General features: G+C 42.6%; 1 protein-coding gene across 1 annotated transcript in view; it reads right to left on the bottom strand.

The window, feature by feature from the left end:
- Nucleotides 1–25,686, bottom strand: part of CARMIL2 (capping protein regulator and myosin 1 linker 2) — a 72,004-nt gene that overhangs the window by 7,893 nt on the left and 38,425 nt on the right. Inside the window, exons 23-35 of the mRNA XM_035118562.3 lie at nt 25,264–25,357; nt 24,940–25,035; nt 23,750–23,878; nt 22,554–22,667; nt 21,370–21,515; nt 20,085–20,172; nt 19,529–19,651; nt 16,913–16,979; nt 14,596–14,864; nt 3,234–3,337; nt 2,213–2,618; nt 1,243–1,362; nt 372–408 (exon numbers count right to left, since the gene is read on the bottom strand). Coding sequence (XP_034974453.3) covers nt 372–408; nt 1,243–1,362; nt 2,213–2,618; nt 3,234–3,337; nt 14,596–14,864; nt 16,913–16,979; nt 19,529–19,651; nt 20,085–20,172; nt 21,370–21,515; nt 22,554–22,667; nt 23,750–23,878; nt 24,940–25,035; nt 25,264–25,357 — 1,793 coding nt within the window. The remainder of the gene's footprint in view (nt 1–371; nt 409–1,242; nt 1,363–2,212; nt 2,619–3,233; nt 3,338–14,595; nt 14,865–16,912; nt 16,980–19,528; nt 19,652–20,084; nt 20,173–21,369; nt 21,516–22,553; nt 22,668–23,749; nt 23,879–24,939; nt 25,036–25,263; nt 25,358–25,686) is intronic.

Here is a 25,686-nt window from a genome sequence, read left to right as displayed (position 1 = left end):
GATAGATTTCCAGGGGTCTCTTTTGTGTGCTCCTTAATTCCACATGCCCAAGGGGGCTTTGCACCTGTGATTTTCACACAGCAACCCGTTTATGAAGCTAGGGGAGTTTCAAGAGCAGGTTTTTGATGTGGTGTAGTGATAGGAGCACTAAGTGGGTACAAGTTCTTGGGAACACAGTACAGTATTTTGGATTCCAGGGTTGGATCACACACACTCTGCAACTCCAAACTGATGTTAAGGCGTTGATTTGAGGATCTAGAAATTTGAAACACTTTTCTTGTCCTACAGAAAGGACAAGGTATGGACTGCTCAAGCAAAGTAGCATAGTGAATACTAGGAGCAAGGGAGAAGTAGAGTCAGCTGCTACTCACCATCAGAACCAGCTTTCTTAATCTCCCCATCTTTGCTCTGCAAAAGAATGCAAAGAAAAACTCTCAGGGGATAATCCTTTCTGGAAAACACTGTTTCTAGAGTAGCCTACACGAGAAAGGCAAGGAAAAGGAAATCCTACAACTTGGCACAAAATGGAGAGGATCTCAGTTTGACTGAAGTAAGAATTAGGATGCTATTGGGCTAGGCCCCAGTGGATATGGGAAGGAGGGTGCCAGTAATGGTCAGTTTACATGCAATTTTGTAATACCGTACTATTGTTCTCATGAGCAATGGAATATCCCACTACAATCACTTAAGTGTCCATCAGATACCAGGGATTGAACCATATCTTGGAGATGGAATGGATTAAAAGGCAACACAATCTGGATTTTTGCCAAAAGAGAGGAACATCTATCCAGTAACTCCCACTACTGAAGAGACTCTGATGTGCATGAGCAAGCCCATTAAGCAAAAAACAGCAGATCATTTGGGATGTGCATTTCTTTCCATAGAGACTACTTTTGTTGGCATTACAGACTCACACTAACTATGCATCCTATGCATATTTACAAGTACATTCCACTGTATTCAGTAGGGCTTATTACCCCCAGGTATGTGTGTACAGAATTGTAGCCTGAGTTATTTTTCCATTTAAGGCAAAAATGGGCTGCAATTAAGGACAGTGTTTTATTTAAAATTAAACTAATCAAAGCAGGCAAAGAAAACAATCTGCTCAGAACACATTTTATTCCTTAGCTGTCATTACACTTTTAGCTTCTCCCAAAGGAGGATGCCTGTCTCAAGCAATTCAAAAAATCACTATTACAGTACTGCTAAAAGACCCACCACCAAAAGCAGCATTGTCCTCACCTGTTTCTTTTTACCTTCAGAGGATAACACCTTAGTGACACCAATCCGATGCAGCATGACATGGACACGTTGTTCAAAGGAGCTGGGCAGTTCATCATCACTCTTCTCAAAGGGCCTCTTCTATAGGACAAAACATATGACAAATCTGGGCTGCAATGCCACTTACTACTTCAGCAAAACAGACTGGGAGCTTTACCTGTGCATCCTAGCTTGCCTGTGTTGCTAAACCTTACACTTTGTGTGAACCAGGGGTGGGGGTCCTTTCTGAGGTTATTTATCTGGATACTGCCAGGACAGTCAGGCAAGCTAGCTTTATACCAGGTGCCTTGCACAAGCCACCACCTGCTCTTCACACTCACCCAAACAGTCCAGTAGTTAGTAACAGAGTATCCAGTCCCATTCCCACAGCTGAAATTTCAGTAAGATCCATATTTCCACCCTACAGCAATCATTGCTGTGATGACAAAGAACTTGTACAGCTGCTTCTTGACAGTCACCTGTCTCCCTGGGTTTGAGCAGGCAGGGAGATAAAATAGACAACATCCCCCTCACTACGAAGTAGTCAACAACTACAGGATGCTTCCCTTTCTTGACACATGAACACAACTAGAAGCATGTGTTCTTCAAAATACATCCTCTGAAGATATCTTGACAGTTGGTCTGTGAAGAGAACCACAGAAAACTGTTTTTCCTTCTTCCTAGCAAAGGTGTGCGACCAGTCATCTCTAATATAGGACTCACCATTTTCCATCTTAGGGCTAAACTGAATGTTCACATTGACTTTAAAAGACCAGATACATCACATGACATGTCCCATAGACAGTCTTGCTGAAACTAAGGAGGTCTGGGTCTGGTCAGTGTATAAGAGACTGGGAATTCCATGTATGCCACCTTGAGTTCCATGGTGCAAATAAGATACATTAATTAAATAAATAAATACTGAGCCACACATGAGACAGAAAAGACTTACCTTCTCATGTCTCACACCAAGACCCTCTTCATCTTCACCTGACAGAAGAATCAGGGACTGGGACTTCCCCTCCCTGGAGTATTTTGGCCTGGCCCTTCGAGCACTGTCTGGAGTTTGGCTTTGCTCCAGGTAACCTCTGCTCTCCAAAGCCAGCCCTCCTTCCTCAGACTTGCTTAGTGCTTTTGTTGGCTCGCTGGCTTTGCTGGGGGCCCTTAAAATGTCACTAAGCATCAGTTTCCTGCCCCTCGTTGCTGAGGGACTACCCTCAGATTCTTTCTCTGGCCTGGAACCCCGGCTTGACTTTGGCTTCTTGAAGGCAAAGAAGTGTCCAATTTTCTTTTTCAAGGTCCGAGAACCAGGTGGTGTTGGCGTGGCTGGTGCCAGGCAGGATTCCAATGACGCAGCCCTGCAACCAGACAAGAAATAATGATAGAATTACTTGAGGACTTGCACTCATATTGACATATTGGAATCCTAGTAAATTTTTGTGAATAGGGCACCCTTGGTACAAATATGCCCACAATGAACTCAGTGTATTACATGAGGGAAGAACCAGTCAAATGCCAGCATAATTACCCACTCTGTGACAGAAAATGACAAATCCTTTGTCTGCGCAGGTTGAAGATAGCAATGCTTCCCAACATCAAAAGAACCACAGGAAGTTAACTGCCAATACAATAGTGCCAGTGGAAGCTACTCTGCTTGGGAAAGCATTGGCTCCTTAAATAGCATTAGATAGCAGTACCACTCCATGTTAGGAAACAGCATTTGTGCTCCATTTCAGCACTGAATGTATTCTTCATGCAAAACAATCCAATTCTTCATGCAAAAAATTACCCAATAGTTCTGCCTGCTGTGAAAATTGTTAACAAATCGCATTAAAACTTTTTATCATTGTTATAATATTTGCCTATAGCAACATGGGCTGGCTCCCTGACTGCTACCCCATGGTGCAGAAATGCCCCACCATCTAGATTTTGTTCACTGGTAACGACTGGGCTGAGGAAAAGCCTTCACTTACTGTAAATGCTCATGAATCACCTTCTTTGTGAAAAACTCATCTAGCCCTTCATCCAGCCTAGCAATGCTTCTGTCTTCATCATTCTCACGCACAGGAGGCTGCACCTAGGAGCAAGTGCCACAGTCAGAGCGACAGGCAGGAGAAATAAGAAATGGGAGTATGAAATTGGAAAATAATCCACCACCACCACCATACAGTACAGGCTCTTTACTCTGTTCTCCTTGTTTATACTGCAGATTCAGAGGGTGGAAATCAGCTATTTTGTCTGGTCAGCTGTTCAAGCAATAAATACTGTTTGGGTCTAGAGCAGGCATCCCCAAACTCGGCCCTCCAGATGTTCTGGGACTACAATTCCCATCATCCCTGACCACTGGTCCTGTTAGCTAGGGATGGTGGGAGTTGTAGTCCCAAAACATCTGGAGGGCCGAGTTTGGGGATGCCTGGTCTAGAGAACCTTTAACTGAAACTTCACATCATATCACATTACACAAATATGATCAGGGCACATAAATCCTAGCACTGTTGTTAGTACTTGTACCATGTTACACAACAAATACGTGCAGTGAGGATGCACTCTTTCTTGCTTGTGACAGATACCTTTCTAGGGTTCTTGCCTCCTGGTTATTCTCTGATATCTTTCTTTAGGATTTGGCTCCTCTACAGAAAAACCTGTTGCTCAGGTATTTAACACTTGGGTTTACAGTCACCTTCAGCTCATAAGCAGGCATGACTCAGCCATGGCAAACTCATCAGAAAACAAAGATTTTGCTCCCTGCTTTGTGCACTGTGCTGTCTGGCTGACCTTCTAAGAAAGGCCAGTTTGCAGTCTTGATCATGATTCACCTTCCAAACATGGAAATCTTGCAACACAGTGGACAAAGTAGAGACAGATCATAATTCTTGGTAACCCCTAAACTGCCTCTCTTCCCATCATCACAGGTTACCAAGAGGCCTAGAAAGCCAAATGGGTGTGAGCATGGTGGGGAACCATTAAACTGCCTCTCTTTCTGTGCTAGAGCAGGGTCCTTGCATCTTAGGTCCAACCCTCCTCTAACTTTCTAGACCATGATTGTTGTGTACACCAGCAGTAAAGGCCAAACTTAATGCATGATATCAGAATGAATTTCTAGACTGAATGTAAAAAAGGAAAACAGAATTGTTTTCAAAACACATTTAATAGAAAACCAGTTTACTGTATACTTTACATTTGGAGAAAAAAATGGCGGCAAGCACCAAGCGCAGGATTCTAATAAGAGGAGAATCCAGTTTTCTTTCAGAAGAAACAGAAAAAAGGAGAAAGGGTGATAAGGGCTGGTGTACCAGTAGGAGTCATGCCTCACATTACCTTTATTAGGCATGATGGCATCTTTTTCTTAACTAATAATATTGAACCTCATCACCTCTTCATCCAGTTCTGATTAACAGCCATTAATATTATTTTGTTCCAACTATACCAGTAAATCTTGTTTTTAGACATTAGTCAAATATAGAAAAACTATATAAGAAGGGTATTTTAATGCTGCTTTAGCATGACAGGTCCCAAGTCTCTAGACACATTTATTATAGCATTGCGAAGCTGCTGGAAATAATATATAATAATAATAATTTATTATTTTTATCCCGCCCATCTGGCTGGGTAGCTTCCAACAAAATATTAAAATACAATAGTCTGCTAAACATTAAAAGCTTCCCTAAATAGGGCTGCCTTCAGATGTCTTCTAAAAGTCTGGTAGTTGTTTTTCTCTTTGACATCTGGTGGGAGGGTGTTCCACAGGGCGGGTGCCACTACCAAGAAGGCCCTCTGCCTGGTTCCCAGTAACTTGGCTTCTCTCAGCAAGGGAACTGCCAGAAGGCCTTTGGCACTGGACCTCAGTGTACGGGCAGAACGATGGGGGTGGAGACACTCCTTCAGGTATACTGGACCAAAGCCGTTTAGGTCTTTAAAGGTCAACACCAACACTTTGAATTGTGCTCAGAAACGTACTGCTGCAGCAGCAGCACAGTTAACAATGTAAGGGTCGAGTTATGTGCTGTGCACATGCTTTAACAATCAGTCACATTAAGCTACATAGAGATTCACACAGCCCATATTCACAGCAGATGGAGTGGTTTCGAAATGAGGGGGTTGGACTGTGGAAGCTTTCTAGGTACTTTGCCAATTTGTTGGTAGTTAGTGCTGGGAACAGTTTAGGAAGCACAATATAAAGCTCATGTGTTCGGTCAAGGGCTGGGACTGGCTGAACCAAGGGTGGTGGGTCTCTACAGTAAATAAATAAAACAAATCAAAGTTTGTTTCAACCATAAACCATTACAAAAACAAAACAATTGATTAAAAAGCCACTTGTTGCAAAATGGACTCCATGTAAATCTGTATGGAAACACATAACTAATCCCCAGAACTAAATACACGAGCCCAAATTTAGAGAATGTTAGTCCCACTCAAGTCCCACTGAAATCAATAAAACAAATTAGTAGCAACTGAATTTATGCTTCATTAATATTAGAGGGACTTTCCTGTAGAAGATGGAAATGGACATAAAGAAGACAGGTCTCTAAAAGTGACCATAGTGTATGACATAGAATTCCATATACATTTTTAGTTTTGCCCAGAACAGTGCAAACACTACCACTTTTTTATTATCTTGCCATTACTATTTCCAGACATCAAATCAGCTTTCTGTAAATTTGACCAGTGTTCTGAACCTTTCAACAACCCTGGAAGCAACCTCTCTCTTACAGATTGGATTATGGAGCTACAAAAGAGGTAATACAACATACCCTAAATGTAATCCAGTCCTCACACTTTAAAAGTGCAGATTATATACGCCACAGTAGGGTTGCAGAATATGCTATTGAAACCCAGATGATATAAACTGAAATCTGAGAAGTATGAAGGCATTTTAGAAACTTGGTTAATTCTCCAGCCCATGCTTTTATGCATCTAATGTTCTTATTTAATCATCGAGAATCAGGCCAAAGGACACAACTCCTATTGGACATGAATATACAATCTACTCCCAAATTCTGCTTTAGCTTCCTTGCTGCATGAACCCTTTAGCTAAGAAGACTCTGATTTAGAACATGGTGTATGCTCAAAAAATCAGAAAATCTCCTTCCTTACACACCTATAGAATATAGAGTAGAATCCAAGCAGGATATGTTCATGTGAGGAAAGCAGTCTCTCCAAGACTCCACACACAATGATGGATCCAGTTAATGACAGTAACTGTTGATCCTACACTTGGTTTTGGGAATGCACCTAGCACGAGGTCTCCCCAGAGGCAGTATATGAGTCTCAAGTTATCCCTTAGAACAGTGATGGCCAAGCTTGGCCCTCTAGGTGTTTGGGGACTACAACTCCCATCATCCCTAGCTAACAGGACCAGTGGTCAGGGATGATGGGAATTGTAGTCCCAAAACAGCTAGAGGGCCAAGTTTGGCCACCACTGCCTTAGACCATTTGCCTCCCTCTTATATTCACAACTCTGCAAGCCACACACCCTTCAAGAGAAGTAACCCTGGAGTGTGGGACAGATTTTGAAGTGTTCACAATAAAGGAAGTAAATTATTTCTAAGCACTGTAACATCAGGGCAAGTAATGGAAGCTACGTAGCAAGTAATAAATGAGGAGGCCTCTATATGTGCATTAGTAATAATAGTAATAGTAGTAGTACCGAAGTAGTAGTGGTAATAATAATAATAATAATAATAATAATAATAATAATAATAATAATTTGAACAATTGTAAACAAAAGAATAAAAAAGCGATAAAATATCAAACATTAAAAACTTCCCTAAACAGGGAAGTACAAAGACTTGCAATTAGCACCAGTTTTTCATGGACAGTGGCCTAACCAGTGTGGGGGACGGGGGGATGGGGACGGGACATGCGGATAATAAGCCAAGGAAAGTGGGGATTGAAAGAGGCAAGTAGATCACATGATACCACCACTACACAGTAACTGAAGCCATCCTACGCTTTCCTGTGTCTACTTCTGGAAAGATAGTTACAGTGCTAGCTAAGCAACCCACAGCTTGGCACAAGGTCAGGTTAAGCATTACAGTAATTAAACTAAAGAATAGGGAGGGTCCTAGCAAAGCAGGGAACCCCTCCTGTGTTGTTGTTATTTATGGGAATGGGAGTGATAAAACTGAAGAGAAATATATCTATACAGTATCTTCAGCATGGAGATTGCATCCACTTTCCTTCTTTGAAATAGGACCCTTTAAAATTCTCTATACAGCGGTCGTTCTCTCATTATACAAAAAGAGAATAGTGGTGATGTTCCCTGATCAGGCACATTTGAACAATTGTAACCTGAAAAGCACAAGGACTTGAATACTGCCTACTTCAGAATACATCAAGAGAGAACATGAAAATATAAACAAACACTCCTGTTAGAAAGTAAGAGCTGTACTTCAGTGGATAATAGAATTGTAGAGTTGGAAGGGACTCCAAGGGTCATCTACTCCAACCCCTGCAATGCAGGAATCACAGCTAAAAAAAATGCTCTTGTGTGCGCGCGCATACATACATGTATAAATGCAATTGTGTATCAGTACTGGCAGAATTACCAGGGTGCAGAACTCCAAATCATTTGGCACACCAATATATATCTGCAGAGGATGCTGGGGAATTTTTTGTGGCCCTGGGAACACATATTTTTATGGTTTTTGAAGGGGGGAAAGCAAGCACAGGCTTTGGCTGTTTTCCAAAGTTTAAAGCCAATTTGAGCCTCCCTGAAATTACACAACACACTCTGGTCTACATTGGGGTTGTCTTCTGAATGGCCAGCCTAAAAGGGCTTCTTGGATTCCAAGAATGTTCATTTTAAAATTCAATTTTAATGCTGGGCTGTTTTAATTTGGCACACATTTTAGGAAATTAACATATGCAAGTGAACATTGTCTGCATTGGTGATTTTTTGTGGCAGATTTAACAAGCTTAAGAACTATCTCAAATTGCAGGATTCCTGTTAACTAGAATGCTTGGATGTTTCCAGATGGGAATTTATTGTGGAATCGGTGCTACTCATACACACAAATTTTACACAGCATGCACACAACATCATCATAAAACACTAGTCTGTACTTTTCCTTTTTACACATTCAATCCTGAATTTCCCTTACTGCTGATAAGTAAAAACAACCTGTTTCACATCAGCAGCCACTGCTGCTGCTGCTTTGGAAGCTGGTTAGCACATTTTTGTGCTTTAGTTTGTCACATGTATGTATAGTGATGTTTTGGTGGGTGGTCTCTCATCACCACACCCCTTCTGACATTTACTCCTCTCACCTGAGCACAACCTAGCCCTTTTGTTTCTAGTGGTCAAAATGATATGAGCATTTCTACTGATTATTGCATATAGAGGGCATATCCAAAATGTAAACAACCTGGTTTGGAGAAAATGTCTCCACAAAGAACATTTAAGGGGATTGCAGTACATTTGCTGGGCTTAACAAAATAATAATACAGCAGTCTTGGGATCTCTGTATCACCCTTCAACAAAAGAAGGTGAAAATCAAGCAAAGGGCAGCCAGGGAAGAATATGTGATTATTTCAGGCCTTCCTGAAGCAATGTCAGTGACTTCTATACTAAACAGTTTTGCAGAAGCTTACGAAAAGCTTGGCCTATCACTCAACATCCAAAAAACCAAAGTGCTGCACCAACAAGTACAAAATAACCCCTCTGCAGTGCCACAAATCCAACTCAGTGGTGTAACGTTGGAAAATGTTGATCAGTTTTCCTACCTAGGCAGTTACTTTCCACAAGGGCCAACATTGATGCCAAAATCCAGCATCGCCTGAGCTCTGCGAGTGCGGCTTTCTCCCAATTGAAGTGCAGAGTGTTCGAGGACCGGGACATTCACAGGGAAACCAAAATGCTTGTTTACAAAGCTATTGTACTACCAACCTTACTATATGCTTGTGAAACATGGACCACTTATAAACGCCATCTCCAACTCCTCAGAAGATTCCATCAGCAGTGTCTCCGAAAATTTTTACACATCACTTGGGAAGACAGGCGAACTAATATCAGTGTACTGGAAGAAGCAAAGATCACCAGTGTTGAAGCAATGATTCTTCAACATCAACTTTGTTGGACTGGTCATGTTGTGTGGATGCCTGATGATCGTCTTCCAAAGCAACTACTCTATTCCGAACTTAAAAATGGAAAGTGTAATGCTGGTGGTCAACAAAAGAGGTTTAAAGACTGTCTCAAGGCAAATCTTTAAAAATGTAGTATAAACACTGACAACTGGGAAACCCTGGCCTGCGAGCGCTCCAGTTGGAGAACAGCCTTTATCAAAGGTGTCATGGGCTTTGAAGAAACTCGATCTCAGGATGCAATGCAGAAACGTGCTAAGAGAAAGGCATGCTTGGCAAATCCACACCGTGATCAACTTCCACCTGGAAACCAATGTCCGCACTGTGGAAGGACGTGTGGATCCAGAATTGGCCTCCACGGTCACTTATGGACCCATTGTTAAAACCGTGTTTATGGAAGACAATCTTATTCGGCTACGAGTGATCGCCAAAGAAGAAGAAATAGTTATGCCAGGCAAACTCGGCCCTCCAGATGTTTTTAGACTACAATTCCCATCATCCCTAACCACTGGTCCTGTTAGCTAGGGATGATGGGAGTTGTAGTCCCAAAACATCTGGAGGGCCGAGTTTGGGTATGCCTGGTCTAGAGAACCTTTAACTGAAACTTAAACTGAAACTCTCTAGGCCTAATTAGGTCCACCAGGCCAAATTTGGCCACCACAACATATTTGCTGGGCTAGGCTCACCTATCACTCATCTGATGTCATATGACATCATGCATCACACAGGTAAAGCTGCAACTGAAAAGGAACAATCAGGAGCCTTTGAGGGCATTCTCAAAGGTAACTGACAGGTGAGCAGAGCCACCCACCTGTCAATGTAGCCTAAAAAGGTTGGCTACTTTTGAATCTGTCCCTCTGTGCAAAAGTGGTTCCCCACTCCTGTCCAATGATCTCAAAGGCCTAAATCCAGTAGGTCGCATATCCACCACACATCTCACAGTGCTTCCACTCATAGGAAATAGTCATTCCCAGCAGTGGCTGCCCAATACATTTTTATGGGACAAATTTGCCCTGCACAAGCCATAGGTGAGATGTAAGCAATTGGGGCAACCTATAGGTGCTGTTCACCCTCCTGCCTGCACTCTTACTAATTAATATGCATGTATCTACATACTGTATCTGGAATGATTTGGGTTATATGGGCACGTTTGGAAATATAAACATGTAATGATGCAAGCATGCCTGAGAGTTTTTAGTTTCTCAGAAGTAGGGATGGAGGAAAATTTGATTCACTTTGCATTCAAAGATGAATCTACCTAATTTGCACTTTCTTAAACAACATTTGACCCAAAACACAACCATCCTTCAAAATTCGCACTTCTTTGAACTTTACAACGCAGTTCTCCAGCCAAGCAATGTGTGTAAAAATATGTATACTAGAATGCAGCCTGCATTAAAATGCACATATTAGTGAAAATAACATATAAAATGTACTATATTACAGAAAATTAAAAACATAAAAGAGCCCTGCGGGATCAGGCCATAGGTCCATCTAGACCAGCATCCTGTTCTTACAGTGGCTAACCAAATTGCCAATGGGAAACCCAAGCGCAAGAGCACTCTCCCCACTTGCATTTTTCAGCAACTGGTATTCAGAAGCATTACTGCCTCGAACCACGGAGGCTGAGCCTAGCTATTCTGGCTAGCAGCCATTGATAGCCTCATCCTCCATGAACTTGTCCAATCCTCTTTTCAAGCTATCCAAGTTGGTGGCCATCACTGCCTCCTATGGGAGCGAGTTCCATAGTTTAATTGTGCACTGTATTTTGATTTGGAAAAATGAGTATATTAAGTAAACCTGCATACAATTGTTTATATTAAAATAAACTTATACTAAAATGAATTTTCATGAGAACTTAAAAAAATAGATATTGCAAACTGATGTACAAATGTGAAGAACTGAAAAGATTAAGAAATGGAGGAAACTCAAAGTATTCAGTTTCGCCCATTCATACTTAGAGGTACATGGTCCTGTTTCAAAGGACATCGAGATAAAGAACATAAGGAATGCCTATGATGGCTCAAATAAAGGGTCCAGGTAGTCTAACATTTCCAGTGCCCTTGAGAAGCTCTAAGAAAAGCACTATAGAAATAAGTCATCCCCTGTTGCTTGCTCCCAGCATCTCAGAGTTATCAGGTATACCCAGGGCTCACTGAGCAACAGACAAAGCCCAGCAGGAAGACCAGTGCAAACTTCCAGAGCACTCTGCTTTCGCTCCTTCTCCTTGTTGCTGTTGTCTGTTTACCTAACCCCCTCCAAGCGTGCAAGCAGTAACAAGACACTGAAGCAGAGAACAGACTGCACTGGCAAGGGGTTGGACCAGATTACTTTTAAAGTCCCTTCCATCTCTCTGATTCCAATATCAGAGATTCCAACATGAGAAACAGCAGCATTCTGCACTTGTCTTGCCCTTTTGGGGGTGGGGGACTGGTATGAATTTAGGCCAGAGGGAGAACACCAAGTGAATCTGAAACAGTGATAATGGCAATGGAGGAAGTCCTGAGGACTTCTTGCCCACCCCAAATCTGTTGCTAACACTGGATATGATGCCTCTAAATATGGAGGTCCCATTGAGCTGCTAGGGTGAATAATTTTTCATAGATCTATCCTCCATTATTTGACCAAACCTTTTAAAAGACATCTGTGCTAGATGCCATTCAGCATCTCCCTGGGGCCATAAATTTCATACATTAAGCTTGTGTTGTATGAAGTGAACTTTCTTTGATCAGTCCTGAAATTATGGTGCCATCTCAACTTAACTGAATGGTCCTGGGTTCAAGTCTCAATTGTTGCTTCTAGTATTGGGAGTAAGAGACCATAGGCAATAAATAGCTAAACTCTCCCCACCCCTTTACTTCAGCATGGGCTAGGGGTGAGAGCCTGATTTAAAAGTTCTTACTCAGATGTGGGAAATGTCGTCCGCAGCACCAAAATAAGTGGTCAAGCATCTCATACATTTGTGTGAATGTACAAACACATCTTTATTATATAACAATAGCATTATAGAGTAGCAAAAGTTATATGCCAAAACATCTTTGCTTCCAATCTTAGCCATTCAAATCCATTGGATTGCCTTAGACAAGTCACAAGTTCTCAGCCTCATGCAACCCAATGCCATCTTCAAACAATGTGCGGATTAATATTAATACCATGGGCCTACCTTACAGGACTATTGCAAGCATGTCTAGGTTAATGTATGAGAAGCAGTTTTAGTATTCAGTGAGAATATCCTGGGTGGCTAAATCAGGGAGCAGGAGGCAGGCAGGAAAGGGTCCCTTCTCTATTCTTGCAGAAAGTGCTGTTATGAGAGTAGTTAAAATAGCAGAAGCTCTTTGGCATGCTTTTTCTGAACCCATTTCTCCCATCACTTCCGGGATGGAAGAAACCTGTGGCCTTCAGGCACTGAAGTGATCATGGGAGTCAATTCATTGCAATGAAACAAGAAAGTATTGTGTATTAGTTAGCATGTCCGACCAAGACCCGAGAGACCAAGGTTTAAATCCCCACTTAGCCATAAAGCTCCCAGGATGACACTGGGCCAATCACCAACTCTCAGTCTAACCTACCTCACAGGGTTGTTGTGAGTATAAATCATGGAGGAGAACTACATGCACTTCCTTGGGCTCCTTGGAGGAAAGGTAAATTATAAATGTAATAATATCAAGGTAGAAGTGCAGGGCCTCACTTGCCAAAGTGAACAGAGGGACCTGTAAATGCAGCAGGGCTAACTTGCCACATTTTGAAGCAAGTGAAGTAATACAAATTTTAATCTAAAAAGGAAGGCCCACATTTAAGTCCAGAGTCTAATTAAATGACTGCACTACTGCCTTCACCCTCCTCCTGCAATTTCTTATGGGTGTCCAATTGAATAAATACTAATTATCAGACAGTGAGTTCACAATTCACTATTCATTACTGCTTAGTTCAAACCACATTTTGAACTTTTCCAAGTATGTGGTAATCATACACAGACACACTTTGGGTACACTTCACCCTAAAAAAAGAGAGTAGTGGTGGGAAAGAGTGCTTCAAGGCAACAAGCGATGAAGAAACGTGTATTACCTTTGCAGGGACGCCAAACTCCACTCTCCATCTTACATCTTCCGAGGCATCACTTGCATTGCTATATTTATAATCTGGATTCACATGCAGTCATACCTCATGTTGCGTCCGCTGTGGGTTGCGTTTTTCCAGGTTACGAACACAGCAGACCCGGAAGTGTTTACTTCCAGGTTTTGCCACGCGCGCATGCGCAAAAGCGCCACTCAGGTTGCGGACTTTTTGGGGTGTGAACAGCACCCCGGAACGGATCGGGTCCACAACCCGAGGTACCACTGTATAGCTCAAAGAATGCATTTCTCCTTTCCTCTCACACACTCCTCTGTTAAACACTAATTTCTAGTTCTCTAATATATATAGCTTGGGCTGTACCACAAAGTTTTTGTTTTTTGTTTTTACTTTCAGCTGTAGTCAAAGGGTTAATTTATAATTCTATAAATGGACCATTTTCTGCTAAAAAGACATCTCGTGGTGCAAGCCCTACCTTCCCTTATTCTCCTTCACCTGGGAAAACATACCAGGTCAATGCCCAAAATGTTCAAAGAGCAAAGGCCTTACTTAGCATGGATTAAGCCACTAGATCCTTGGAATATATCAACAGCTAACAGTTCCAAAAATAATCCACATTTTTCAGAAAGAGACAGTAGATTGTCCATGCAGCAGTATAAGTTTGTTCTTCCATAAATGTTTGAATAAACATAGCACTCAAAAGTAAGTGAGTGCATGCATATGGTTGCCACAGAATCCTCTTATATAGATTGCAGTTTTTCCTACACTGGGCAGCGCTACAATTTCCCCTATCTTGCAAAACCCAAGAAATAAACACAAGCAGTCAAGATCTGCTTCCAGACCCCCCAAATGCTGCAGATACTCATATATAAACAACCTTGTCCTCTAAGCAGCAGTGGCCAGTGCCCAGCTGACAAGCGCATAATCAAACAGCTGCTGTTCTACTCATTTCATCTTCCAGGGCTGCAATAAACACCCGGTAAGGCATTTGCCCACCTCTTTCTCTCTCTCCCTCTCTCTCTCCCTCTCTCTCTCTCTCTCCACACACACACACACACACACACACACACACACACACACACACACACAAACACACACACAAACACACACACACACACACACACACAGCCTTGTGCATCTGCAAAAGCCATTAGAGATTTAAAAAAGCAAGAGGAGTCTTACATTTGGCTTGCTGGGGGGCTGCCTGTTCCTGCGGTTGGGCCTGGGCCTGTCTCGGGTATAATGCTCCAATTTCTCTCCTGCAGTCGGCAGGTCCATAAGGGATTGTGCGGATGCAGGCTCTGTGCAAGGAAGCAGCCTGCTCCCAGCTTCAGCATCCTTTGTGGAGGCAGGGCGTGACTTCACGGAGGCACGGCTGAGTGACAGCTCAGCCTGGGGAGCCCCAATCTTGTTATCTTCTGCCTCTACCTTAAAATCGAGTTCCGATAGACCTGAAAGAGAGAAGCCGGAGGAGGTGGGGGGAGGGGGAGGGGGGGAGGGGGAGGAATCCTTGGAGTTGCCAGGCGGACAGCAGGCTGCCACTATGCAGCACAGCAACGTCTCCTGTCACACAGGCAGATTTGTTACATATCAGGCGACTAAACTGACAAGGCAGACTTGGCTACTGCTAATGGGCTCGGGGCTTTGTGCACCAATGGGAAAAGCCTGCCTTGCCTCAGGAAGGATGAGGAGGAGCAGCTAGTGCATCCCCTGGCTGAGACTGATTTCCTGGCTAGCTCACGCTTTGAGGAATAGAAGCTGGAGCAGCTACAGATTTATTTTCTTTTCCAAAGACAAATAGGAGTGGGTGGTTCTGTACAAAGCCAGGTCGTGTCTCCTCTCCCCCACCCCCTTTTCTTTTCATTTTGAGTGAAGCAAGGATTCCCACTTTTCAGAGGTTGCCAAAGTCCCCTTTGCAAACAACCTAAGCCAACTGTGCTGTGACTTCCTGAAGCCAGCCAGCCACCCACTCGCATGTGAACAGGAGACATCCTCAGTATTCCCAAGCTTCTGTGTTACCCCATATTCCTGCTCCCCCACTTACCCATTACTGCTGCTGCTATCCAGCAACTGGGCACATGATGAAACCCACATTTCTCCTATCGCCCTTCTTGCTGCCCTCTCTGCTACAGCCACCAGAATACATTTGCCTTGCTGCCACCCACACCTCATAGGGCCTTAGCAAGCTGCCTTATACCTACGCAGGTTCGACTATTTGTCCATCTAGCCTAGTATTGTCTACTGTAACTGGCAATGGCTCTCCATGGCTTCAGACTGGTCTTTTGCAATCAGTTTTTAAACCGGAGATGCCAGGAATTGAACCTGGTGGTGGTATTATTATTATTATTATTATTATTATTATAAAAAGGTACACCACCCTTCATCTGAAGATCCCAGAGCAGTTCACAACAGAAAAATGCCAAACATGGGATCGGATCTACCAATTTACCATTGACTCTTCATTCTCCCTACCTTCCTAGACTGGCTGAAGGAAAGCACATGCAAGACCTATATAACTCAAGAAGAGAAAGGGGATTCTGGCCATCTAAAATTCAAGAGTGCTGGTGACTTTGCATCATTTATTCCGAACATCAGATGTGGGGACCACTCCATACAAATATCAACCATTTTAGGCTGGGTTGTGCAATGCTACAACCAGGGCATAAAGTTGTGATAGGCAGAGCAAATCTAAGACATTTTGCTGCTTGAGGCAAAAGACAAGATGGTGCCTTCCCATGACATGGATGGAAGCAAACTAGAGTGGCAGTCAAATCTAGCTTCCACAAGAATGACCAGACAGCATCCTCCACTGTAACCAAGGGCAGCACGGTAGCTCAGAGAGGGGAGTGAGGGAGCACAGGCTAATGTGGTGCACACACAGCTCTGCCACCCAATATCTCACCACCATTCCTTCAACACTTTGCTGCCTACTCCCCAGCCCCACTGGAGGTTGCTGCCTCACTTTGCCTGGCTCTGGTGATAGGAAAGCAATCTTCCATGGAGATATGGCAATGTATAAACTAGCCCTGAAATTGAAGTATACAGGAATTAAGTCACTTGGGCCAAAATCAAGAGGTATTTGGTCATGCTAAAGCCCCAATGAAATCAACAAGACAAGTTTGTTGTGCCTAATGTATGTCCATTAATTTCAGTGAGTTTTTAGTGCTGCAGAAGCAAGGCCTATTCATTGGGGCTTACTTCCATCTTAGTGGAGCTAGAGTTACTGCCTAATCTTCTCTGAGGTTTAGGTCATTATGCATGTAATGTACTGTGCATTTGAGGATTTTCACACAAAGGTTGCCACCAACTGCACACCAAACAGGGGCCAAAGCCACTCTCAACTCTCCAGTGTCCATAAATGATTGTGTTTTCAAACTCATGCTTGTCACATAAATACTTACAAAAAATGAAACCCTTTGGCATTCACCTAAACTGTTTCCCAGCTAAGTGGATTTTAGAAAAGGTGCTCATTCACACCAACACATATAATAAGCTTTACCATTTAGTCCAGGAGTTGGTAGAATGCTTGTGGAGCAGCTGTGCTTCCATTGGGCAGCCATCTTGTACTGCGAAGAGAGGAAACGATACTTTAAAAACCAACTGTACTGTTGCACTGGCTGCCAGTATGCTACCAGGCCAGGTTTAAGGTCTTGCTGATGGTATATAAAATCCCAAACAACTTAGAAACAGCCTATTTGAGTGACAGTCTTATTCTGCAGCCTTCTTTTTAAATGTTTTTATTAAGGATTTTCTCTTGGTTTGCAAAAGTACATGCATTGTCTCTTCTCAGGTCATAGAATCGTTTCTACTGACCAGTTACATTCAGTGTGGGACATTGTTGTACAAGCTGGGGGGAGAAGAGAAGGGGAGGGGGGAAGAGAGGGTGAGGTGGTAAACTTACATTATTTTTGCTTAGTGGGGGGAGCTTGTCAGTGTTACTTGGGTAGGCTTTCTTTCTATTCGTTTATTATATTTCCTTGGTAATGAGAGAGGTTGGGGGTGGGGGTGGAGAGACACTGCAGTCTTCTTAAGGGGCATTTTTTACCCTGTTACATATTCCTGAGGTCTGATCCATGAACCCTTTGCACCTATTTTGTGGAATTCCTACCCTCTGGCCATCTAAGAAGAGCATACAGTACAAGATGCTTGCTTAAAACTTTCTTACACACACAAGCTTACTCTGTAGGGTGACCCAGCCATGTTATCGATACTTCTGAAGATACTTTACCATTTTCTTGTTTTTTTTATTTTGTGTCTATTTTAAATCTTAAAAGGTATGGTATTTTATATGTTGAGTGGTACAGAAATTCCTACAAATCAAACAAACAAACAAAGGAGTTTGAGGGGGGAAAGCAGAGTGGAGACAACCCTCTGGATGTACCTTGGGGTCAAACTGTACATTGTTTTAAATGCATGGTGTACAACTAGATCTCCCCCCCCTTTCATATTTAATGCTAAGTGTTGGAACCCTTGATTTTCTTTTCAGAGTTTATTTATGTTCAAAAGAATACAAAATTTAAAGAAAAGCTACAAAACATGGAATTCTTGGATATATCTCTTATACTAGTTGTATAAGGTTCTCAGGCACCTCCCCAGCTGTGATCCTGATGAAAATCCAACCTGCCAACAGTACTCCTCCAATTACTTGTGTGTATGCGTGCCGTATGTGAAGCTTCTGTAGGCACCAAGAGCTTTTTTCCTAAGGCTACTGCAGCACGAGGGGGATTTTAATCAGAATCCCCTCCCTGTGCTCACTGGGGGAGGGGGGGTCTGTCCACACTAAATATTACATTTTTAAAAACCCAGACATAATTACACACTATACACAACATTACATGTAATTTGACCCTAATTTGATGGAGTGGTGTCACCACAAGGCAGGGACTTTTGAGAAAGGGGAGAATGCCTGGCTGCTGGGGGGGGGGGCTATGCCTTCTGTTCAGAAATATCTTAAACTTTTTTTGGATTTGATGATAACCCACTTCTTTTTACTGTATATTTGTATTAGAGTAGTGCTGCTGATATGATCCACCTTAGATCAGGCCACGATACAGGGCTAGGTCTCAACTTACCAAATCAAGATTAGTGAAATGACAAACCTATTACAAGTTTATCTCTGTTTCATACCAGTTTCATTGCTGTGGCTTTTCTCAAAGATTGCTAAAAAACTGTGCTTTGACAAGACTTCTCTGCTACAATGAGATCACCACCTTCCCTCAAAGAAATACAATTCCCAGAATTCACTGGGGACAGGGAATGACAATTAGATCATTTTAATTCTGTGATGCAGATATGCTCGTAGCAGTCTTCCAAAGCAGAGATGAAAATTAATTTGAAGCTTGAAGCTTTGCAGCTACATCAGAAGATGGTGAGTAAATCTCTAAAACCCCAAAAGGAAAACATACATAGCAAGGTCTAGTAACACAATTTGGCTATTGAACCAAGCTGCTAGGCATAATTTTGTAAATGTCTACAACAGATCAGGAGTGATTCCCACCACTGCTTTAAAAAGACTTGTCAGATGAAGGTATTTTCACAACAAAGATGTCACTATGCCCAGCACTGTAAAGTAGCACATGAATTTCAAAAGCATCTAAGCAGCTTGGGGTATAAATTCAGTTATCTCTTCCACTGATGGATGCAAGTGACATTTGTCTGAGTTGATGGGCTTGCAGAGCCCTCTCCAAGTACCAGTTGCTGGGGAACATCAGTAGGAGAAAGCTATTGTTCTCAGACTTCATGTCCCTCTTTTGGGTTTCCCAGCAGCATCTGGCCAGCAACTGTGGGAAACAGGATGCTGGACTAAACAGGTTTTTTCTCTGGTCCAGCAGGGCTACCTTTCATGTTATTGAACAGGTATGTACATACTGCTGCTATTGCCACCTTTGGCCACTCCCCTACTGCTGTTTTTGGGGAATAGAATAACTGTAGGATTCACTCCCTAGCTACACTGGGACATATAGGTTAAAGCAGGAGAGACACAGATGCAATGTGAAGGGATAGCTTTCAGATCGTGTGCAGAGCATTTAAATAACTAGGTTGATCCCAATTAGAAATTACTGTGAGGCTCATGCTAGCATCATAATGAATGCACTGAGGGCTGGAAAATGCATACCTCCTCCTTTTGGAAGTCCTTCTCAACAACATCCCACAGGCTTCTGTGCCCCTGTTGGAAATTGTTCCAGTCTTCAACATTCATCACCTGTGGCTCCTGGGCTAGTTTTGAGAGGTGCTTTGCCTGAAATGGTTTAAGTACCAGTAGGTTCAGAAAGTGACTCTGAGACAGTATACTAGACAGGTGGCATGGGGAAATGGTGGTTTTGTTCCAGTGAATCACTGTATTTAACTGGCTTTTCCATCTCTTTAAGAATCTGATAATTTGAGATGCAGCAGCCAGAACTTGACAAGTGTGGTCACATATACCATGTATTTGTTCTTCCTTCAACCTTTTATATAGCAAGCTTCCTTGGTGGAAAAGTTGAACAATATTTTAAACAAATAAAAGGACTAACTGTGATTGAGAGAGTGAGAGGTAGGTAGAGACAAAATGACATTCAAACCTACATTAACACTGGGGAGAGCAAAGCAAGGAAAGGAATTGCAGCATACAGAACTCCTATCTGGGCCAGTCTTGCCTTTGCACATTGACCGGAATCCTGTCTGGCACTCACCAGCTTGCCTTGAACGGTGGCTAAGTCCTCCAAAATTTTATCAGCAATACCATTGACCATGGCCTCTGTGACTGCCTGCTGTATCTTCCTATCAAAGAAGGGACAAAGCAGGGCTATTAGCACAGAAAAGCACAAAGGAGCGCTCCACTGTGTACTAAGACTTTGGCACCAATAACTTGGGTTAGGATTTGGGAAATAAGGAGGCTGAGAAGTGAGATAAGTTGACTGCTAAGGCTCCCATGACCATCAGATGTTGGGTAAAGGGCCAGAAATGGGTGGGAGAAGATTTCTCCCAGCTCTGACACCTGGGGTATGTATATTTTATGATGTAGCCTGTTGCTTAAACTGTTAATTTGTTTTAACTGATTTGATTATTGTACTTTTTTTCATTGCTGTACCCTGCCCTGGGACCTCATAGTAAAGGGCATGTAAGATACCTAATAAATAATAACAATAATTGATATATGGATCCTGCTCTTGGGGAATGTGGTTATGGCCACAGGCTTAGGTATCTTTAAAATACTATCAGAAAATATATATATAAGGATCAGTGGCCACTAGTCATCAGGGTTAAATGGAGCCTTCAAGTTTAGAGGCAGGATGCACCTAGATTTCAGTTGCTTGGGATCTGTTAGTGAGTGAGGGCTGACACAGCAAGGCACTTCTTACATTCTCCATGAAGAAGTCTGGAAAACATTTTTTATCAATTATTTTATCTTTGAAAAATGATAGAAGACATGCATCTAGAATGTGGTCCTAGATGAGGTGGGGTGCTGAGAATTCTCTGTAAAGCTACCCCCTCACAGAACTACAAATCCCAGAATTCCCTAGGAAAGGGGAATGTCTGTTTCATCAGTTTAACTCTGTGGTGTGACTATGCCCTAGGAGCCTAGACAACTGTCAGAGAGATGTATCTGCATAGCAGAGAGTGACATGTAGAGGACATAAGATGCTGGCCTTTTCTGCCTCAGCCATGGAAACAGTTCTGCTGTTTCCAGACAAGAGGCTCAATATTCTTACAGATACAGTATGAGGTTAAGCTGCCAATGGAGAACAGTACTTGTATGAAAAATAAAAAGGACAGTTCAAAGAGGCCTCCATCTACCCCAAACGTCTCTCTACTGAAAAGCTATATGCCAGGAAGCAGGAATCTCAAGGAGAAACACAGCCAGCAGGCAAAACATCTTTCTACTTCAGCGTTTAATACTGAAGATTGAGCAGATGCTTCCAACCCAAACAGGCACTCTGGTGTGGCTTGAAGAGAAAGGTTAGTCCTGTCACCCACATGAGCCTGCTGTACATCTCAGTCAAAAGCTGGTCAAGGAGGGTCTTCTTTGGCACGCTGGAGATCAGGTAGTCCTGAAAGTCATTTTTCTGCATGAGTTTGGGGCACAAACTCTGAGTGGTAACCAATGAGGCATGCATGATGGTCTATGAAGGAAGTACAAGCAAGAGATAAATGTGGCATGAGGAGCCGTCAAAACCTGAAGTTTTATTGCTTTCTACTTGGGAGCATGTGTGGGGAAGCTATTCACTGCAAGAGGTTTCAGGTCACCTTCCTCTAAGGCTTTATATATATATTTACAATATTTTGGTGCTATTAATAAACAATGAAAGTTAGGCATTTAGACACATTTGCAAATCCAATCCAATCAAATCCCTTTATTGGCATCACAGTATAAAACATTTCAAGTCACTAGGGTAGTTAAAAGGACAAGGGTGAAGCTGTTGAGGGTAATAAGGTCACACTGTGATTGTGTGCACTTAGATATTCTGCTTCACCCTGTCTATTCCCCAGAAGGATAAAATTTTTATTCTGGTAAAATTGTGGCTAAAAAAGGAAGCTACTAAGGCAGTGATATCTTTGTCCCGATCTGCCAGAAGAAACCTCATTTGACTTCCTCTCGGATTTATAGGCCGGAGGTCCAACATTTTGATTTTGTCATATTTGCATATCTTCTGATGGCCACAAAAGGTGCAAAGGTATGCTCACCGTACCTGTTAGCAGGCAGAGTTTATATGCTACAGCAACACCTAGCTTTAGTTAAATGACTTCTTGCTTGGAACACACTTTAAAGGATAGGGAGATCAGCATATAGGTTAAAGGTACAGTGATAGTCTGAGAATCTGGAGGTCACTTTCTCTATTGATTTAAACCCCGCACAATCCCCGTTCTGCAAGCTGAGTTGCAGCCAAACTTCCAATAGTACTAAAGGCTGGCTTCTTTGTTTCCAGTTCAATTACAGCCTTAATTCTGTCACCATATGGATTAAAACACTCTTTTAAAAAACAGAAGCAGGATTTCTCAGGAGGCTGATTTCTGTAGCACACACCAAAAGCTACAGTTGTGTGGTGCAAAACTGCAGACTTGGTCCATCTAAGCTCAATATTGTCTACTCTAACTGGCAGCAGCTCTCCAAAGTATTTTCCATCACCTCCATAGATGACTATGGAACCCTGCCTACTTACCTGGATGTCGCTGCTACAAGTCTGAGAGACTTCTTCAATGAGACTCTCCAGCTTGTGCTGAAGCTTGCTGTTCTGGTGCACAGGGTTTCCTGCCTCATACAAAATAGGCAAAACCTGCAGGAAGAGAAAGGCTCTCATCAAGAATGGCTAATTCAGTCCTTCTTTGCCACAGTAGATTATCTGAAAGGCCATTGCTGAAGGCAGGTTGCCACCAGTAGGTTGCTGCCAAAGGGGGCTAGAGGAGGTTCATGGCTACTTTCTATATATTTAAAACTTGTAAAGAAATTGTGGTGTCGGTTTTATTGCAGTTGTGTATTTTATTTATGTTTGTAAACTGTCCAGAGGACATTGATTTTGTCAGTCTAGGCCACATAGACTGAGATTGAGGGCTGTGTGTGGCCCCCAAACTGCAGGTTGCCTACCTGTGTCCTATGAAAATAATGCATTCTTCCTGAATTTGTAATGAAAATTTAAAAGGCATCTTCAGTCACATCTGATATTCTGACTTTGCCAGTGTTGCTTGGTTTGTGACACTATCACAGGAAAACACATCCAGGTTAAAAATTAACTTGCAATCATGATCTGAGGCCCTTCTTCATGTGCCCCCTCCATGAGAGGTCCGGAGGGTGACAATACGAGAACAGGCCTTTTCTGCAGTGGCTCCCCATTAATGGAATGTTCTCCCCAGGGAGGCTCACCTGGAGCGATCATTATATATCTTTAGGTACCCAGCAAAAAACTTCCCTCTATAACCAGGTGTTTGGCCTTTAACTATCTGTGGCCTTTTTAGAGGTGGTTTTTTTTTTAAAAAAAAATGTATCTGTCTTTTTGACAGTAAGTTGCTTTGGGTTGTCCTGAGCAGGATAAAGTGATAACAAATTCAATTCATCATCATCATCAATTCTTAGTGGTTCATGACTGAGTTCCAAAACAAGAAAAGTAGCAAAGGAGAGGCTTGCAGACAGGTGTTTATTGTGGGATCAGTACTCCTCATGCAAGCAAACTGTTTTTGTAGCATTGCACATGACATCACTGGCATCAAAATGCCAGCCTGCATCCCTCACTCCTGCTGATTTAATCTGGATGTGCCCTTTTAGGAGAAAATCTGATATGTTAAAAAAGTGTTGTGAACAACCTGTTTGCAGATTAAGCACCTGCCTGTAAAGCACCCTTAACACACATGAAGGAGAGCTCACACTGATTGAAAGGTTTGCATCCTTGATGGTCTCCTCTGCCCACAGGATGTCTGCTTTAACTTCCACATCTTGAACAGAGCTCAGCATTTCAATGCACTTATGCACAGACTGGGATGCATCCTTCAGTGCCTAGAATAGAGAGCAAGATGTAGGGCACCACTGTACCACCAGCACAAAAGTATAGCACTCCCTAGAATTCCAGTCTCAGCTGTATTTAATTGAGTCACTGTTGGCTCCAGGTTTGGGGGGGCCTTGGTCAGGGTGACCTCAGAGGGTCCCTCCCTGAAAAACCCCACCTTCTCATCGGTCGCTGCTGCTGCCCATTCATTTTTCCTGTCCCTCTGGGCCCAATTTGCAGCACTTTCCATAGAGAAAGGGAAAGGCAAGCGGAGGATGCTGCTCCTCGTTGGCTTTTGTTGGCTTGTACACTGGGAGAGGGCAGATGAACCAACAGCAATGGCAAGGAAGAGGAACGGAAGGATAAGTGAGTTATGAGATACCCCTTAAGCCTGGAGTTGGCTGTAACTCTCTTAGCACCAATCCCTGCATCTGCAATGTGACAGCACTAATTCTTGTCAGAAAGTTGACTAGGGTACAATGCATATGAAGCACTTTAATGTTCTAATGTGCAGATGCCAGCATTCTTGCCCCATTTAGATGTTTTCTGCCCTTTGGCCCTCTTCTGCAGAACTTGACTTTTAAAGAGGTTGGCATGCAAGATTGGAGACTGACGAATCTCTATTTCAGGTTCCCTTATTTTCTTCCGATTTTAAGTTCAGTTCTCCACAACAGTTTGCAATTTCTTAAAAAAACAAAAAACCCTCACAATTCTTCACCAGCATTTTAGTGTGCTTTTCTCCAAAGTTGCACATTTCCGTATGTACGTACCGTAACTTTGCCTAATTTACACATCTTTGCAAGCAATTTCCCCTGCTATATTTCTAATATTATTTTTATTAAGATATGCATTTTTATGCACACCACCCCCATATGCATTTTTTGTGCACATTACTTGGTAGGAGAATTGCATTGCAAAATCTGGAGAAGTGTGAATTTTGTAGGCTAGCTGCATTTCTATTTGTGCATTGTTTCAGGGTGGTGCAAATACGTTTTCATATTAAAATGTGAACAGAGCTGACTATGCAAGATGTAAGGCCATCAATGTAGGCAAAGATCCAAGGAGTTCCCACCTGTGCAGAAGAGCTGGCTGTACTATCTGGCTGTAACCGGCATCTCTCCTTGGGCAAGGTCTCTTGAATCTGATTCCTTGCGAGGTAAGACTGTATCTGCAGCATGCAAAAGAGGCATGGCTCACATAACCCTCACTTCTATGCCCTCCCAAAGAAGCAGATGCATTTACTCAGCAGCACTGAGTAACAAATGATCAGCATATTGGAGCACATACGGCATGCTAACATTCACTCCGCACATACCTATCAGTTGGGTTCTAACTCAAGATTTATCTAGAGTGCTCCTCCATTCAGATCAGTTACCCCCATTCCTATGCTTTTTACCTTGTGCACGACTTCCTCCATTTTCTCTGGATGGCTTCGATGAGCCTGGGCCACATCAGTTATGGGCAAGGGCATAGCTTTTAGAGTAAAATTCCTGAGGAACAAGCATTGTTTCATTAGATGTCCCTAGGGCTCCCAAAACAATCCACAACTGTGCATGCACAGCAGTCAGGCTATTTCCCAATTAAAGTGAAACAAGTAGATGCTGTAACAAAACTTTGCAGTGGAGTGCTCCTCTTATGTTCATTTTGATTCAGGCCACAGGTGACCTGAACTTCTTCATAAGATATAATCCAGTGGTTTCTCACTGGAGCCTCCCTTTGAAGTTCCTATATTTGAGAATGGCCACTTCCAGAACATCCCGAGCGGCTGAAATGTAATTTCTCTGGTTTTTAAAATATCATCATTTCTGATGTCTGATTT

This window comes from Zootoca vivipara, chromosome 6 (assembly GCF_965207765.1).
Source record: "Zootoca vivipara chromosome 6, rZooViv2.hap1.1, whole genome shotgun sequence".
Lineage (NCBI taxonomy): Eukaryota > Metazoa > Chordata > Lepidosauria > Squamata > Lacertidae > Zootoca > Zootoca vivipara.
Note: the sequence above shows the minus strand (reverse complement) of the source record. Positions and strands in the feature narration are given on the sequence as shown.